General features: G+C 43.8%; 2 protein-coding genes across 2 annotated transcripts in view; both read left to right on the top strand.

Annotated features, from left to right (window-relative positions):
• LOC138972783 (uncharacterized) overlaps positions 1-15,921 on the top strand; it is a gene marked incomplete in the record, with an annotated part of 152,037 nt that overhangs the window by 94,746 nt on the left and 41,370 nt on the right.
• LOC138972784 (uncharacterized) lies at positions 12,496-14,255 on the top strand. Its single transcript, XM_070345454.1, has 2 exons — positions 12,496-12,739; positions 13,769-14,255. Exons 1-2 carry the CDS (start codon positions 12,643-12,645, stop codon positions 14,119-14,121), a joined length of 450 nt encoding a protein of 149 aa, XP_070201555.1. The 5' UTR covers positions 12,496-12,642; the 3' UTR covers positions 14,122-14,255.

Genomic DNA, 15,921 nt, shown 5'->3' on the forward strand with positions numbered 1-15,921 from the left:
GATGTACTGGATAATACTTTCTCTGTTTTTCCCCGTCGTCTGTTCGATGCAATCCGTGCAGAGTGGTATGTCTGAAATCTCTTTACTACTCAGTCTGTCTTAGTAGTAGACTTAAAGGAAGTCGCAATGCATATAACATTGAAGTATTAAAGTTTCTTTCGAACCTATCAGTTCTAAAGCAGTTCTAACATGGTGGCTGTAGCTGACGCTTTTGCACACGGCACTACAGTAGGGGGCCATTGTTGGCGCCATTTGTGACAACTATGTATCACGTGTAGGCTAGCCGGGAAAAATCAAGTTTGGACACAGTCGACCAGACAATTCAGTTCTTTGTGTGTGTTTTTCTTGAGATTATCTGCATTTTATGGTTTAAAAAAGGTGTTTTGCTAAACGCTTGCCTTTGTCTTAGGAGAACAATGCTATTTACTGTCAGTTTCAGCATTGCTCAGTAATGCTACTTTTCCATGCGTCAGGTATACTTAGTCGCTCGATGATGCTTTTCTTTCAGGGTTGTCTTCAAGGCTGTTTCAAGGCTTCGACGAGATTCAAGAAATTAAATGTTCGGGAGAAACTTTACCACAAGACAGCGAAGTCATCCTCATGATTCTATACCAGCTTCCATCCAGGAAGATTTTAGCTGCCATGAAAGTGAACAGAAGAGAGTGCACGACGTCAGAGGATTATGTCAGCTGTGACATCACTGGCGGAGACACGCGTAGGAGCCGCTTGAAAGCTTTGGTTTCTGATTTAGCCGAGGGTCAAGCGAGGGCGTACGGCTGTAACATATCAGCCGTTATTTCAGGAATACGTATGGTGACCTTTACGTGGTCCACCGTTGTCCGTCATGTACCTCGTAAGTTTTACAATTTGCTTTGCTAATATCAGGAAATGGTAGCAACGATATGGTCATGTGTGGGTGTGTATCTGGGTGGGGAAATGGTAGCAACGACATGGTCATGTGTGGGTGTGTATCTTGGTGGGGAAATGGTAGCAACGATATGGTCATGTGGGGGTGTGTATCTTGGTGGGGACATGGTAGCAACGACATGGTCATGTGTGGGTGTGTATCTGGGTGGGGAAATGGTAGCAACGACATGGTCATGTGTGGGTGTGTATCTGGGTGGGGAAATGGTAGCAACGATATGGTCATGTGGGGGTGTGTATCTTGGTGGGGAAATGGTAGCAACGATATGGTCATGTGTGGGTGTGTATCTGGGTGGGGAAATGGTAGCAACGATATGGTCATGTGTGGGTGTGTATCTTGGTGGGGGAATGTTATGTCCAAACATTAGTGGTAAGGTCATTATCTCCGTGTGGTACGTGTTTGTTGTTTGGTCGCGGGAAGGCTCTGAACAAGAACTTGTAGCATTGCATTGGCTTGACTCAGAATCGATCTGGTGTTTACTGACAGATTATACTCTCTCTCTCTCTCTCTTTCTCTCTCTCTCTCTCTCTCTCTCTCTCTCTCTCTCTCTCTCTCTCTCTCTCTCTCTCTCTCTCTCTCTCTCTCTCTCTCTTTCACACGGCACACACACACACTTCTGGTTTTGCCTTCTATTCCATGGTATATTACACCATCATCAAGGAATATTCTTACTCCGGTTCCCTAATGCTTTTGCGACTTACTGTAACTGCTAGTGTTCGTACAAGAGAAACAACATACACATGTGGTCCAAGGGAAGCAATCCCTGCAAAACTCTTCGCGCTGTATGAGAGAAGTGCACTCCCTTGGTTATCCTTCTCCCCCGACTCTCAATTTTCTCGCAGTTAGTCAGTCGCCATTGTGCGAGGAGGAAGCAGAGTCCGTCCAAGATGAGTGTGAAGATAATCTCGCTGATTTTCTTCGTCGTTTCTACAGTTCAGTCAATACAGAACGGTATGTTGACATTTGTTGGTGTGGTTTTTTTAGGAGCAGAATCGGTTGTGACTATAAAGCAGCCATTGATAGTTTAAAGTCTTGGAAAAGCTTTGCAGCTGAAAGTAAAACACCAGGGGCAAAGTCAGCAACTCTGTTCCAATATGGCGTCCATAGCTGACGCTTTTGCACACGTCACTGTCGGGATCCGCAAGTTTTGGCGCCATTTTCGAATTCGTAGGCAGAACATCACAGTTTTAGACTTAAAACCTGATGGGATAGTGTATTTTGTTCCCTTTCAATGAAATTGTTTTAATTTGTTTTGTTTGACCTTTTACTGCATTTATATGATCTAAAGCGTTAGGTTGTTCTTTTTTTGTTAGAAGAGAAACGACGATGTCCAGTTTTTATTTGAGAGAGGGAAAAGAAACTTTGATTTTGGTTTGCCGTCAGTGCAGTTCACCGCAGTGCTAATAAAACTCCAGATACCCTGTGGCTTTTCTTTCAGGAATGTCTTCTGGGCCTTTCCAAGGTATCAACGACATCCAAGAAATCCTGTGTTCAGGAAGAACTTTGCCTCAGGATACAGAAGTGATGTTTGCGGCCCTATACCAGCTTTCAGACAAGAAAGTCTTGGCGACCATGAACGTGATCAAGAATGAATGCACAACATCTGAGGACTATATTTCTTGTGACGTTGTTGCTGGTGATACCAAAAAGAGCACGCTGAGGGCGTTGATAAGTGATTTAACCAAGGCCGAGACGAGGGCGTACGGGTGTAATGTCACAGCCTTAAAGTCGAGGAGTACTATAAAGACGTTCCCGTGGTTTATTACTGTTCGTCATATTCCGCGTGAGTTGAGAATTTACTTGGCCGTAAATGTTTTATGTTGTGTCAGTTGTCAATATTTGTTCGTTTCTTTCAGTTGAAATACGTATGCTGTACTGAGTGTCTGGCTTCCGTCTTTCAACAGTTTTTACTTGATTTTGCGATTTTTTTGTTGCATCGGCAAGCAAATCCGAATTTCTATGGAGAGCGTTATGTTTTGATATAGTATATGTTTCTGATCATATCAGTCCTCGTTGCGTTTATGCATCGTTAGATATATGCCGCTCTTCAGTTGCACATTTTGTTCTTCCTGTAGTTTGACGGTTTAGGGGAAGCAACTTGTGTCGTCTTACTGGCAGAGCAAGGGAGATAAATCGGACCCAGTTTATCAAGGGCTGCAGGTTCGTTCCTATTTGGGGTTAGTCAGTCGCCATTGTGGCTTGCTGGAGTGAGGGGCTGGGTCCAAAATGCATCGCACTTCAATGTTACTGCTTTTATTTGTCGCTGGTTTTGCGGAGACCATCGAATCAGGTATGGAATTGACTTTTCTCAATTCAGCACTGGGTTGTACACATTTGTGTTGATTTGTAGTTATGGGTCTATTTTGGATGTTCTTTCGCTGCAAAGCCTAGCAAGTAAAGCTGACGCCATTTAGCAGGAACAAGGGGAAAGAGTAGTTAAGCGCAGCAAAGGTTTGCACACGGCACTGGGTTGGCTGTTTTGGCGCCAGTTTCGTTGCAGCGGTATTGGCGGTAAATTCCGTTTTGTCTAGCTTATAGACTCAGTTATTTTCTGTGTTTGTTGTAAATAAATGTTCAGTGCTTTTCTCAAAAAGTATTACCGTGTTACAAGATTTCAAGCTACCATAAGCGTGTCGCTGAGCTAAGATTGTTTCTTCAGTGACTATATTGAAATCCATGTGTTCGTATTTTCATACATTGAAACATCAGCATTGTGGTTAAAGACGCCCCTTTTCCAGGTCTCACATCCAGATCGTTTCAAGGTTTTCCAGAACTTCAGGAAATGTCATGCTCGGGGACTACTCTCCCTCAAGGAACGGACGTGGCAATGGTTCTTTTGTATGACGTCTCTGACAGCAACAACATTCTTGGAACAATGAAAGTTAACAAAAAAGAGTGCACAACGTCACACGACTACACTTCTTGTCACCTATCGAACGGTGACTCAAGGGAGAGTAGCTTGAAAGCTTTGATCGGCGATTTAGCCGAGGGTCAGTCGAGGGTTTACGGATGTAATGTGACAGCCTTTCTGTCTGGGATTCGAACCCGGGTCTTTTCGTGGCGTATTACCGTCCATCACGTTCCCAGTAAGTGCTTAGCTAGAACGTTTTAGCATAATTTAGTTTCCAGTTTGTCTTGATTTGTCATGATTCATTTCTTCCAATGCTATTCTGTTTTTGTGTCGTTCAATTTCTCGTATTATCTCAGTTTGTATGTGTTTAAAATGCTGACTTTCCTGTTATTGCTCCGTTGTTTTAATCTTTTGAAATTCCTACAATCTTCGTAACACAAAATTAGTCATCGATTTAACATACAACTTACCCGGGCGTTATGCCATAGTTAAACGTTATAGGGGGAGCAACTTCTGCCGACTTGCTGATCGAGCAAGGGAGAGAAATCGCAGCCAGTTTTCAAGGGCTGCAGGTTCGCTCCTATACGGGTTTAGTCAGTCGCCATTGTGGCTTGCTGGAGTGAGGGGCTGGGTCCAAAATGCATCTCCCTGCGATGTTACGCGTTTTAGTCGTCATTGGTTTTGTGGAGTCCATCCAGTCAGGTATGGAATTGTCGATTCTTGATTCTGCAGTGTGTTGTTCACATTTGTGTTGATTTGTAGTCATGTGGCTAATTTCAGTGTTCTTTTTGCTGCGAACAAAGCGTGGCAAGCAACCCTGACGCTATTAGCGGGCATAAGGGACAAATTCAGCGCAGTTATGGTTTGCGCACGGCTCTGAATTGACTAGATTAGCAATTTTGGCGCCAGTTTTATTGCAGCCCGCCCTCTGGCTGTAAAATTCATTTTTTTAAGTTTGAACAACTTATTTTCTGTTGTACTTGCAGCTGAATGACCATGTTGTGTACTTAGTTACTTACGCTAAATTTGTCGAATCTTCAAGCTGTTGAACCTGCGCATGCTGCGAAGACTAAAAGTCGTGCTGCTCTGAGATGGTGGGGTGCTTGTTGATTTTTAGATGCACGTGTTTACATCTTCAAAAGACAGCGTCAAAGTTAAATCCGTTAATTTTGCAGGGCTTTCATCCAGATCGTTTCAAGGTTTTCCGGAACTTCAGGAAATATCATGCTCAGGAAAAACTCTCCCCCAAGAAGCGGACGTCGCTATGGTTGTGTTATACGAAGCCTCCCATACCAACAAGATTCTTGGAAGCATGAGAGTCAACAAAAAAGAATGTTTAACGTCGCACGACTACACTTCTTGTCATATAATTAACGGTGATTCGAAGGAGAGTAGCTTGAAGGCTTTGATCAGCGATGTAGCTGAGGGCCAGTCGAGAGTTTACGGATGTAATGTGACAGCTTTTCTGTCTGGGATCCGAGCCCGCTTCTTTTCTTGGAGTATATACGTCCATTATATTCCTAGTAAGTGATTTGTTCAATCGTTCAATTGCATTTTGTATGATTTTTTTCCCCACCCATAGCATGTAGCTATGTTAATTGTTTTCACATCAACGATCACCATCATGCAACATGTTTGCAGCCTATACTGTTTTTGGGGCGTGATAATAACGTGATAATAACAATAATAATTGTTTTGAGCAATCACATGAATCATTTTGTTTCCACGGTCGGTCGATCAATTTAGAAAGTAACTTCAAAATGGTTAATAAGATACGAACGCTTGATTCCGGCTTTGTTAGAAGGGAAGCAACTCTTGCAAAACTACTGAGCAACGAAGGGAGAAAACTGCATCTTCGCTCTGGGTCGCTCCGCCATTCGCGTTTCAGTCCGTCGCCATTGTTGGTTGGATAGTGTTGGTGTTCCGAGAAAATGCAGTTCTTTGGTGTTCTGTTGGTGTCCTCCGTCATACTTCTGACGAAGTCGGAGGAGACAGGTTTGTGCACTATTCGCTTATAAGTTTTACTAGCAAAAGGAAGGTTCATTTTGTGTTTAGGGAAGTTCTTAAAAGTTCTGCTTCTGTGCTAAAGATAGTCGGTCATTGTAGCTCATGGGCTGAAGTGCGGGTCCTACTCTCGCACGCGGCACTTAATTTGTCGGCGCTTTTGGCGCCATTTTTGCTGATGCAGGCTCAGTGCTATGTACAAGAAACCTTTAACGTATTTATCTAGTAAAGTCAAGCGTTATTAACGCTGAATTTTGTGTTTGATATCTGTTACCTTATTGATCTTAAAAGGGATACGGGCTAAACTTTTATAAGTGGGAAAAACCTGGCAACTTTTTGTTAAACGGCTTTGTCAGTGTCTTGAAATTGTACCTTGAACTCTCAGTCAGTACCTCTGTATTTTAGTGGCTGTAATTTTCTGTTATTTACAGGATTGTCGTCAAGACTCTTTCAACATCTCAGTGAAATTCAAGAAATTCTGTGCCGTGGAGACCATTTGCCTGCAGAATATGACGTCTTTTTGATGCACCTTTATCGGCAGAGTGACGACAAACCTTTAGCATCGCTGAATTTAAGAAGTTTAAACTGCCTGACATTTCACGAATATTCTTCTTGCCTTTTGAAGGAGGGAGAAAAGAACACGGCACAATTGAGAGCATTGGTGACTGATTTGTCCGAGGGGGAATCGAGGGTTTACGGTTGCAACGTTACTGCGGCGTGGCGCGGATTTCGTATGAAGACTTTCTCTTGGTCGATCACTCTGCATCACATAAGTAAGTGTGAGGTTGTGCAGTGAAACTATGTGCATTTATAGAATTGTATCTTCTTTTCTGCGTGCATGTCTGGGCCTCCGCATCTAACTCTAAATCAACAATACCCGCTCTAAAAATCGCGATCGATATGCTTGTACCAGTTATTTTCCACCACCCTTTTATTGGCCTCTCTTCCATCCACCCCCGTTTCCTTCCATGCCCCCCCGCTGTCACGAATCGCATTCATTTACTTTATCCGATCTCTTTTCTAAAAACAGATAGCCTACCAGGTCTAAAAATCCTCTTTTCGCGTGTGCCAGTGCCATATATTTCACTCGAACGCAGAAAGCCAAGTCGTGTCCACGGGAAACAACTCGTGACAGCTTGTCGATGTGTCAAGGGAAGCAACTCCACGCTTCTTTACCGTGGGCTTGCCGAGACTTTTAGTTCTTGTCTTGTTTCTACTGGTAGTCCGCCGCCATGATGGGTCGGAGTTGGAAGCAGCAGTTCTGTCTGTTAGTCATAGTGGCATTTCTTCATTGTTGTTTCATCGAATGTGTTGAATCGACACAAAATGGTACGTTATTTTGTCATTTTACGGTATTTTGAATCGTCTTTGACAGAGGTTTAGCCTTTAGGGTGAAGACTTAGTTATATTCAGTCAGTTGCTAAACTTTTCTGAGTGTAGTCTTTGTTTATAATGCAGCGTGCTTTTTGCACACGACACGAAGCATCGGTTGGCGGGCTTTTTGTCCCTGTGACTTTGAAGGCCTTTCTTTGACTGTAACTAATTGTTTATAACAACATTAACAGTTTTGAAGTGTTGTTGGTGGGATAAGCGTTGTCTTTTATCAAAACATTAACGACAGCGTTTTAATTAGCATATAACATCATAGTTAATACAATCTGATTCTTTGTGCGTGAAGATTTTGACGAAGAATATTTGTGACTCGTGACTTAGCGTCATTGATAGTCTGATATTTACAGTCTCCACCCTTGAATAGCTATTATTATAAATATGGTTTGAGCTTACAGTCCTGCCATTTCAGGACTGTCCTCCAGACACTTTCAAGGTTTCCACGACCTACAGGAGGTACAGTGCTCGGCAGAGCCGCTTCCACCAGATTCTGATGTGATGTCAATGGTGCTGTTCACCTACCCTGAGAAAAGCGTTGTTGCTGCTGTCAACCTGAAGAAAAAAGAATGCTCGACAGCAGAAAAGTTTAGTTCTTGTGATGTCGTTGAAAGCGACTCCAGAAAAAGCAGTTTGCGAGTGTCGGTGGACGATTTAGCCGAGGATCAGTCGAGGGTGTATGGATGTAACGTCACAGCGCTTGTATCGGGGTTTCGTACGGAAATATTTTCATGGCGCAACAGAATCCATCATATAAGTGAGTAGTTATAAACGTAAAGATAATGTTGCATGTCGTGGTGTTTGTATTTTACACGGTTGGTCTCTCTCTCTCTCTCTCTCTCTCTCTCTCTCTCTCTCTCTCTCTCTCTCTCTCTCTCTCTCTCTCTCTCTCTCTCTCTCGTTGTCTTAAAACGTTATAGGCTCTTTCTCTATCAACAGTATCATCCCCCGCCTCCCCACCCCATCTACGTGATTTCTCGTTATTTACAGTGCTTCCACTGGCGTAAGCAGTAGTTCCGTTTTTGCAAAGCCGACGAGCACGTTCAAGTCGGGAAAAGGGACGCAACTTCTGCCAATCGCTTGTTAGAAACTGAACGGGAAGTAAGTCTGTTGCTGGTGTGAGCTTGAGCGCTTTATTCGTGTCACGACCGTACGTATATATTTTCCACACGATTACGATAGTGGCTTGATGTGGATGGGTTTTGTTAATTTGTAGCGTATATTGATGCAGTTTTGTGACACGGCTTTAGAACGATTTCTTTGAGTGTTTCAATAAAATACATGTTTTCGAAATATAGGAGTCGATTGGTTCCACATGCTGAGATTTATACTTAGCAGTGGAATCCGTCCTACACCATCTCTCTCTCTCTCTCTCTCTCTCTCTCTCTCTCTCTCTCTCTCTCTCTCTCTCTCTCTCTCTCTCTCTCTCTCTCTCTCTCTCTCTCTCTCTCTCTCTCTCTCTCTCTCTCTCTCTCTCTCTCTCTCTCTCTCTCTTTCTTCCCCCAAACTGTCTTGTCTCTTAGTTTTAAAATCAATAATTTGTCACCTCCCCCCCACCCCCCCCCCCCCCCTGACATGCAAAATGATGAATCACCCGCTCCGAAAAAATCATACGGAAGCAACTCGTCTTATACTAACAGTGTCGAAAGGGCGGTGACTCGTGCTTCCTGCCGTGCGCACACAGTTGTCTTTCCTCACGCACTCAGATCAGAGTTCGTTCGACATGGCTGCGCGACGGTCGCACGAGTGGAGTGTACTGTCCGCCGTGTTCATAATTCTGTGCTTTGCGCTTATCACCTGTAATAGAACTCCAAAATCAGGTATTTATGATTTCATTGCTGCTCTCCTTTGCATTACTTTGATCTCGTAATTTATTGCAAGAAATTTCATTTTTTGAAACCACTATGAGGTCAGCTCTAGACTGAGTCATCGACAGTCTATGCCACCCGACAGTTAACCGCTAGCGTAGCTGGCTTCGTCAGTAATTACAACGATGCTCTGGCAAGGCAGGTAGAGTGGGGTAGGGGTCGAAATATTGATTTTCATATCAGTTGTCACAGAAGCAGGCTCGGCTTACTTGAGCTTTCAGCAGAAATTAGTCAATGTGTCGTATTGATTTAATCCTGACGCAGAAGTTTGAGTAAGATTTCTGCTTGTATGGCTTTTTGTTATCTTTAATAATATCCAATGATCAATACGAACATTGTCTGCTGCATCATACCACTCCTGTAGAGAGCAGGAATTAGTCAATGTTTTACATCGATTTGATCCTAACTTAGACACTGCGTACGCATTCAGATAGCACTGGTTGTTTTCTTCATAGGATTTATAAAGTTGTCTACTGCAGCTTACATTTGAAATGTTAGAGAGAGGAGAGATAGACGGTGGGGGGGGGGTGGGTGGTATCTATTTTTGTAGACTTACAGTTAGGTGTCTGTTATACATGTAGTATTTAAGTATACTATTTGCAATTCCTGCACTGTTTACGATAATACATTCATCAAAACCTGGCCTCGCTTGAAATAGAACGATGACATCACGCTAGATTGATCACACGCGCCTGGCGAGCGCAGGTTGATTGATTCGTCAATCACTTTCCCTTGCCTTGGTCACCCTCAAACTTACGCTGCAGTTTGACAGCGGGAGAAATTATTACTTTGCAGGGCTGACAGTGACGCCTTTCCAAGGAGTAAACAACGTGCAAGAACTACACTGCTCCAGCGAAACTCTACCCCCTGGTTCCGATGTGATGTCCATGGTCTTGTATCAAAATTCCAACCTCAATGTGTTGTCCATCCTCAATTTACGCAAACGACAATGCACGACGGCGGGGGATTTTGTGTCGTGCAACATTGACGAAAGTGACTCAAGACAGAGTAGTGTTAGCGCGCTGGTTCTGGATTTGCTGGAGGGGCAGTCGAGGGTGTATGGCTGTAATGTGTCGTTGTTAATGACCACTGGTCGGTTTGAATCTGAGACGTGGTTCGTTACTGCTGTACATCAAAGTAAGTTCATCCTTAAAAAAAAATAGAATGACTGAAAAGATCGCTTGGGCACGAATTAAGAACAAGTATTCTGTGCCTAGGTACGGAATAACAACTACGATTTGGGGAAGGGTGTAGCCGGCTTTTTTTCCCCTTCCCCACCCCCCCCCCCCCCCCCCCCCCCCTCTCTCTCCTCTCTCTCTCTCTCTCTCTCTCTCTCTCTTTCCTCTCTCTCCTCTCTCTCTCTTTCTCTCTCTCTCTCTCCCTCCTCTCTCTCTCTTCTCTCTCTCTCTCCTTCTCTCTCTCTATCTCTCTCTCTCTCTCTCGCTCCCTCGCTCCCTCTCTCCCTCCCTCTCTCTCTCTCTCTCTCTCTCCCTCTCTCTCTCTCTCTCTCTCTCTCCTCTCTCCCTCTCTCCCTCTCTCTCTCTCTCTCTCTCTCTCTCTCTCTCTCTCTCTCTCCCTCCCTCCCTCCCTCCCTCCCTCCCCAGAGATCGCGTAATTATACGGAACATTGTCTTATCAATTGAATTCAATCCTGCCTGTTCGCTGGAAATTTTACCACAAATCGAAATATGCCGCGCGAGTCTTCCCGCCGATGTAGGAAAGAAAAATAGCTTATTTCAATAATTGATGACGCACAAATCAAAGGCAAGAGAGGGGTTTTTCGGAAGACATACAAGTTGAGGCGAGTAATCAGGTTAGCCTTTTACTCCGCACGGAGGGGAGAAAAGAAACGTCTGTGCACGACAAGGGACGCTACTCCTGATTGCTTGTGGCAGAGCCAAGGGAGGCGACCGCCGGGCACGACTCTTTGAAAAGGAAGTGTTGTCGAGTCAGAAGCGAGTCAGAGATCGAGAGGATGCCATGATGGTTGCGAGTTGGTCGAAGATGTGGAGTTTGTGGAAATGGTGCGTTCTGCTACTTTTCTGTGTTGTCGGCTGTGGATTTACGCTGGAGTCGGGTATGTTTGAGTCATACGTGTACTGTTGTTACTGTTCGCATATTTCTGAGTCACTTTGGCAGCGTTGTACTGTGAAGTTAGTGTGAAGCAGGTACATCTGCTTCAGTGCAGTTCCTTTCTTTGTGTCTGTGCTGTAACCCACATTTGTGCACACGGCACCCTCTAGGTCGTATCTTTTTGGCGCCATGTTCAACTGAACAGTTATAGTTTACGCCGGGGCGTTATTGTATTTTGTTGGTTATAAACAAACGAATTGTTTTGTACATTGATCTCAAATTTTATTTTTAAATGAACACACAGTAAACGTTGCTATGAGGTTTCTTTGTCATTCGAAGTTCTACATGGACGAGATAGGCACTTTTAACCATACATTATTATAATTTACTAGAATGAGCGAACAAAACGCAGTACAGAAATTGGTTGAACTGGTGATTTGTGCACACAAAAAACGTTTAAAAAAACTGTTTAAAAAAAAGAACCAAAAAAATGAATTTTATATTATATAATTATACCAGGACTTGGAAGAACAGAACCACCTCAGTCGTTCAGTTGAAACTCTACAGGTTTGACCTCGCTGCCATTCAAAGGACTGCACAGCATACAAGAAGTCCAGTGCAGCGGGCAGTCTCTACCGGCCGGCTCTAACCTGTACGCCATGGTGCTGTACGAGGGCCACTCTGACACGATTCTGTCGCTGGCTGATCTCAGCAAGAACCAGTGCTCCACTGCCGATCACTACACCTCCTGTCTCATTGATTCTGTGGACCCCAAGAGTTCCAGACTCAGTGTTCTGGTTTTGAATTTGCCTGAGGGGCAGTCGAGGGCTTATGGATGTAACGCTTCCATCTCCACGTCCGGGGGCCGATTTCGGGTTGTGTCGTGGTCGATTGTTGTCAAGCATATTCGTGAGTACGACCTTGCGTGGACATTTAAGACACGTGATCATAGATCTCAATGGGATATATGGATCCATACTGCCTTATTTATTTATTTATTTACTTTTAATGAAGCGATTTTGTGTTGGGGGGGGGGGGGGGATATTTCTGTTGCGTCGCGTTTGTTTTTTTAGTGTGATCGCCGAGGGTCAATCGATGCAACTTGCATGGGGCAACATTGGATGGTTATCAGCGTAGTCTGGTCTCTTGTGGTGCATCACATTAGTTAGTGTCGACACTGTGACATGGGACTCTCTCTCTCTCTCTCTCTCTCTCTCTCTCTCTCTCTCTCTCTCTCTCTCTCTCTCTCTCTCTCTCTCTCTCTCTCTCTCTCTCTCTCTCTCTCTCTCTCCCTCCCGCTGACACACACACACACACACACACACACACACACACTCTCACACACACACACACACACACACACTTCCAAGTTAGTATACAGTACGTCTCACTACTGCGCCTCATTCAGAATAGTCAGTCCTAGTCATAGCCAAGGGACAGCACCGCAGTCTCTACCGCTGACAAAGGGCAGTAACTCTCGCCCAGGAAACAAAGTTTGCCAAGCTTTCCGCGCGCGGAAGCTGACAGTTGCCATCATGGCCCCGGAGAGAACGGCGACTGCATGGCTGTCCGTCTGTTTCGCTCTGTTTTTGTGCCTCGCTCTGATCCGCCCAGTGCAATCTTCTACCACCGGTAAGTCAAACCTCCAATTACTCGTTTTATCAAATGTCGCGTAGTTTTGCTGCCTAAATTAGCAGTTTTAGGCTAGTTGGGAGACCTCAGTATCACTGTTTTTCCACTCTCAATGCTGTGTGGTTTGCGCACGGCACCGCGTCAGTCAGTTTGGGTTAACAACCAATACGGTGCTTTTCCGGCTAGACACAGTGGAAATGTCGCAGGAAACTGAGTTTACTGCGTGTATCAAGCGCGGGCAAGTCCGTTGAGCACTTGATTGCAAAATCGATACTTTTCTTGTTTAATCTGATAAAGGGGAGGTGGATAAATAATGGAAAGTGTATTGATTTTACTTTGCCTTGCAAAGGTCAGGTCCAGGAAAAGTCATTCACATCGATGTCATCGGAGAATGGATGACAGCTTGGATCGTGATAAAACACAAACTTTGTTGCACAGTAAAGAGGGTATGAACTCGATTATTATATATGTTGATGCTGAGATAGCTATTGATTGTGTTAGCTGTGTAGCTCATAGTTCTGTGATAGAAAGGAAGAGCTGTGACTGAGTTTTTCCCACAATTACCAACAGGGGTTTTCTTACTCAAATAATTGTGTAGTACTAAGCAAGTAAGCATCGTCCGACATTAAAATAGTAGATCGTTATCCTGTTTATCATTTATTCTCATTAACTAAGGATTTGCTTTAATAGTTGAATGTATAAATTTGAAATAACGAATAAAGCACTGTAGAAATGAACAAATTAACTTAATTTAAAGAGCGAAATTGTGCCTAAGACTGGTTGAAGTTATTATATACAAGGTCCTTCTGATTACAGGTCTTTTCGTCTATTATCAGTCATAACAGTCCGGACACACACATTAAACATACTTTCCGAATGCTTGCATGAATTTGCCTTCAGCGTGAACTCTGAGCTGGCATGTTTCGTGATATCTAAGCTTAGAAATAAGACCGATTCGTAGCTCAAAGCGCTCTAAAAACTGATATAATTGTTCCAGGCTGTGCTTGCATGTCACCGTTGTTTTTGCAGGTCTAGGAAGCAACCCGTTCCCAGGGATCCCCGACATGCAAGAGGTGTCTTGCAGTGGGGCGGGGCTTCCCCCAGGGTCCTACCCCTACGCCCTGTTTATTTACGAAAAGCGAGGAGACCGCATCATTTCGTCGGTGGACATCCCCAAGCGGGAATGTTCCACATCAGATTTTTTCAACGCCTGCGAGATCAATGATCGAGACAATAGGCTGACCAAGCTGAGAATCTTGGTGCCCAATTTGCACGAGGGTGAGACAAGAGTTTTCGGTTGCAACGCTTCCATCAAGACCGGTAGAGGTCGCTTCCAGGAGGTGTCTTGGTTCATCACTCTGCGTCATTTCAGTGAGTGGTGAAATCGTGATGATCGTCGTCTTTTTGGGGAGAAGGCTGTGTGTTGTAGAAGGTTGTTTGATTCTGTGGAATTGACGGCCCAAAAGGTGTCCAATACTTGGTGAAAACGTTAGAAAGACGAGAAAATGTAGAAGTTAAAGCATAATGATTTTATTTCACTTTCAATGGTATCCTTATCAATACTAGTATCCTGTTCATTGCCAATCAGTCCGTCGTCCTGGTAAAAGCTTTTAGAGGACTTGCGTACGGATGTATGCAACAAGTCGCTGTTTAATGAGAATGGACTCACGTCGTGTCTGGTTATAAATCTTTTATATCGGTGGCATTTTCCATACCATATGTTCCACAGTAATGACAGTGCGTACAAACCGCTTTGGCCTCGTGTCATGCATAATTAATTACGGTTAATGCCGACGCTATTAGCCACGATGGTTCTGTCGAACTACATTGGTCATAACTGACAGCATGCTGACATTCTTGCGGATTTCCCCTAATCTATGGGACTCTCTCTCTCTCTCTCTCTCTCTCTCTCTCTCTCTCTCTCTCTCTCTCTCTCTCTCTCTCTCTCTCTCTCTCTTTGAGCATCTTCTCCCGAACCATCATTTGCAACACCACTCCGGTGTCTTGTATTTCCGAGTGTTCCTCGCATCTTTCATACTTCATTGTTCGTTTTTCCTCATTATGACAGCATCATGCAGCGATTTTGGGTGGAATCACACACTCTTAGCGAAAAACGCACGATTTTCAAATCTCAAAGAACAGTCGTATATCGATCGTTACATGCAAAAAGACGAGATACAATCTCGATCAAGTGCGGTGTGCGACTGACACGGATAGCGAGTTCAATCGCCTAAGGGGACACAACCCGCTTTTGTTCGCGCGAGAACTCAAGGGAAGCAACCATGGACAGTGTCAGTAGTCTCGCAGAGAGGTTTCCTGTCAGTGGTTGCCTGTGTTTCAGTTTGTGCGAAGATGGCGTCTGTGTTGGCCACGCTGCCGTTATCCTGTGTTTTGTGTTGTGTTTTATTCGCGTTTGCGGATACGGCTCTGAGTGGTATGTTGTCAATTTTTTATTTCATTCAATTAATTTTGAAATAGATTTTGGTAGATCAGTGTAGGTTGGTTACAAGTGTTAAAAACCACTATGATACACCAAGCTCTTCTTATGTACATGCCGATTGACGCAGACATGTTTAGTTCCCGCAAGACACTGATTTCCTGTGTTGTTGACACTATATATATTTTTGTTTGTGTGAAGATAGACAGTATCCTGAGTATGTATTCAGAGTTTATTTGACAGTCAACCTTCATAATAGCTTATCTTACAAAGCATTAAATAAGCACACCTGGTGTGTTTATAGCTTTTGGTTGATATTTTGGCGGTCATGAAAAACAAAATATAGCTGCTGGCCAACTGTATATATAGTAATAATATAGTCTATGGAATGTTACAATTGTATATAAATAGAGAATAGGCTACTACATGGCTTGCTGTGTCGTACCAGATTTACACGAGTTGTTTTTTTTAAATATTGAACTGCGAGCGAAAGCGAGCTGTTCACTATTTGAAAAAGCAACGAGTGTAAATCTGGTACGACACAGCAAGCCATGTAGTATTCTGTTTATCCTACATACTGTACTTACGTGTATTTTACTGAAAATGTCTTGCAGTCGAGGCAGCTAAATTGAAGACGCTTGTTTTGGAACCTCGATCTCTTCTAAAGCCTCGTGCAATCTATTACGTCAAAGCAAAGAAACGTCACTAGCTGCACTCTGAAAGTGTGGCGTGAGTGTTAGTTCTA

Source organism: Littorina saxatilis, linkage group LG8 (assembly GCF_037325665.1).
Source record: "Littorina saxatilis isolate snail1 linkage group LG8, US_GU_Lsax_2.0, whole genome shotgun sequence".
In the NCBI taxonomy this organism is placed as follows: domain Eukaryota; kingdom Metazoa; phylum Mollusca; class Gastropoda; order Littorinimorpha; family Littorinidae; genus Littorina; species Littorina saxatilis.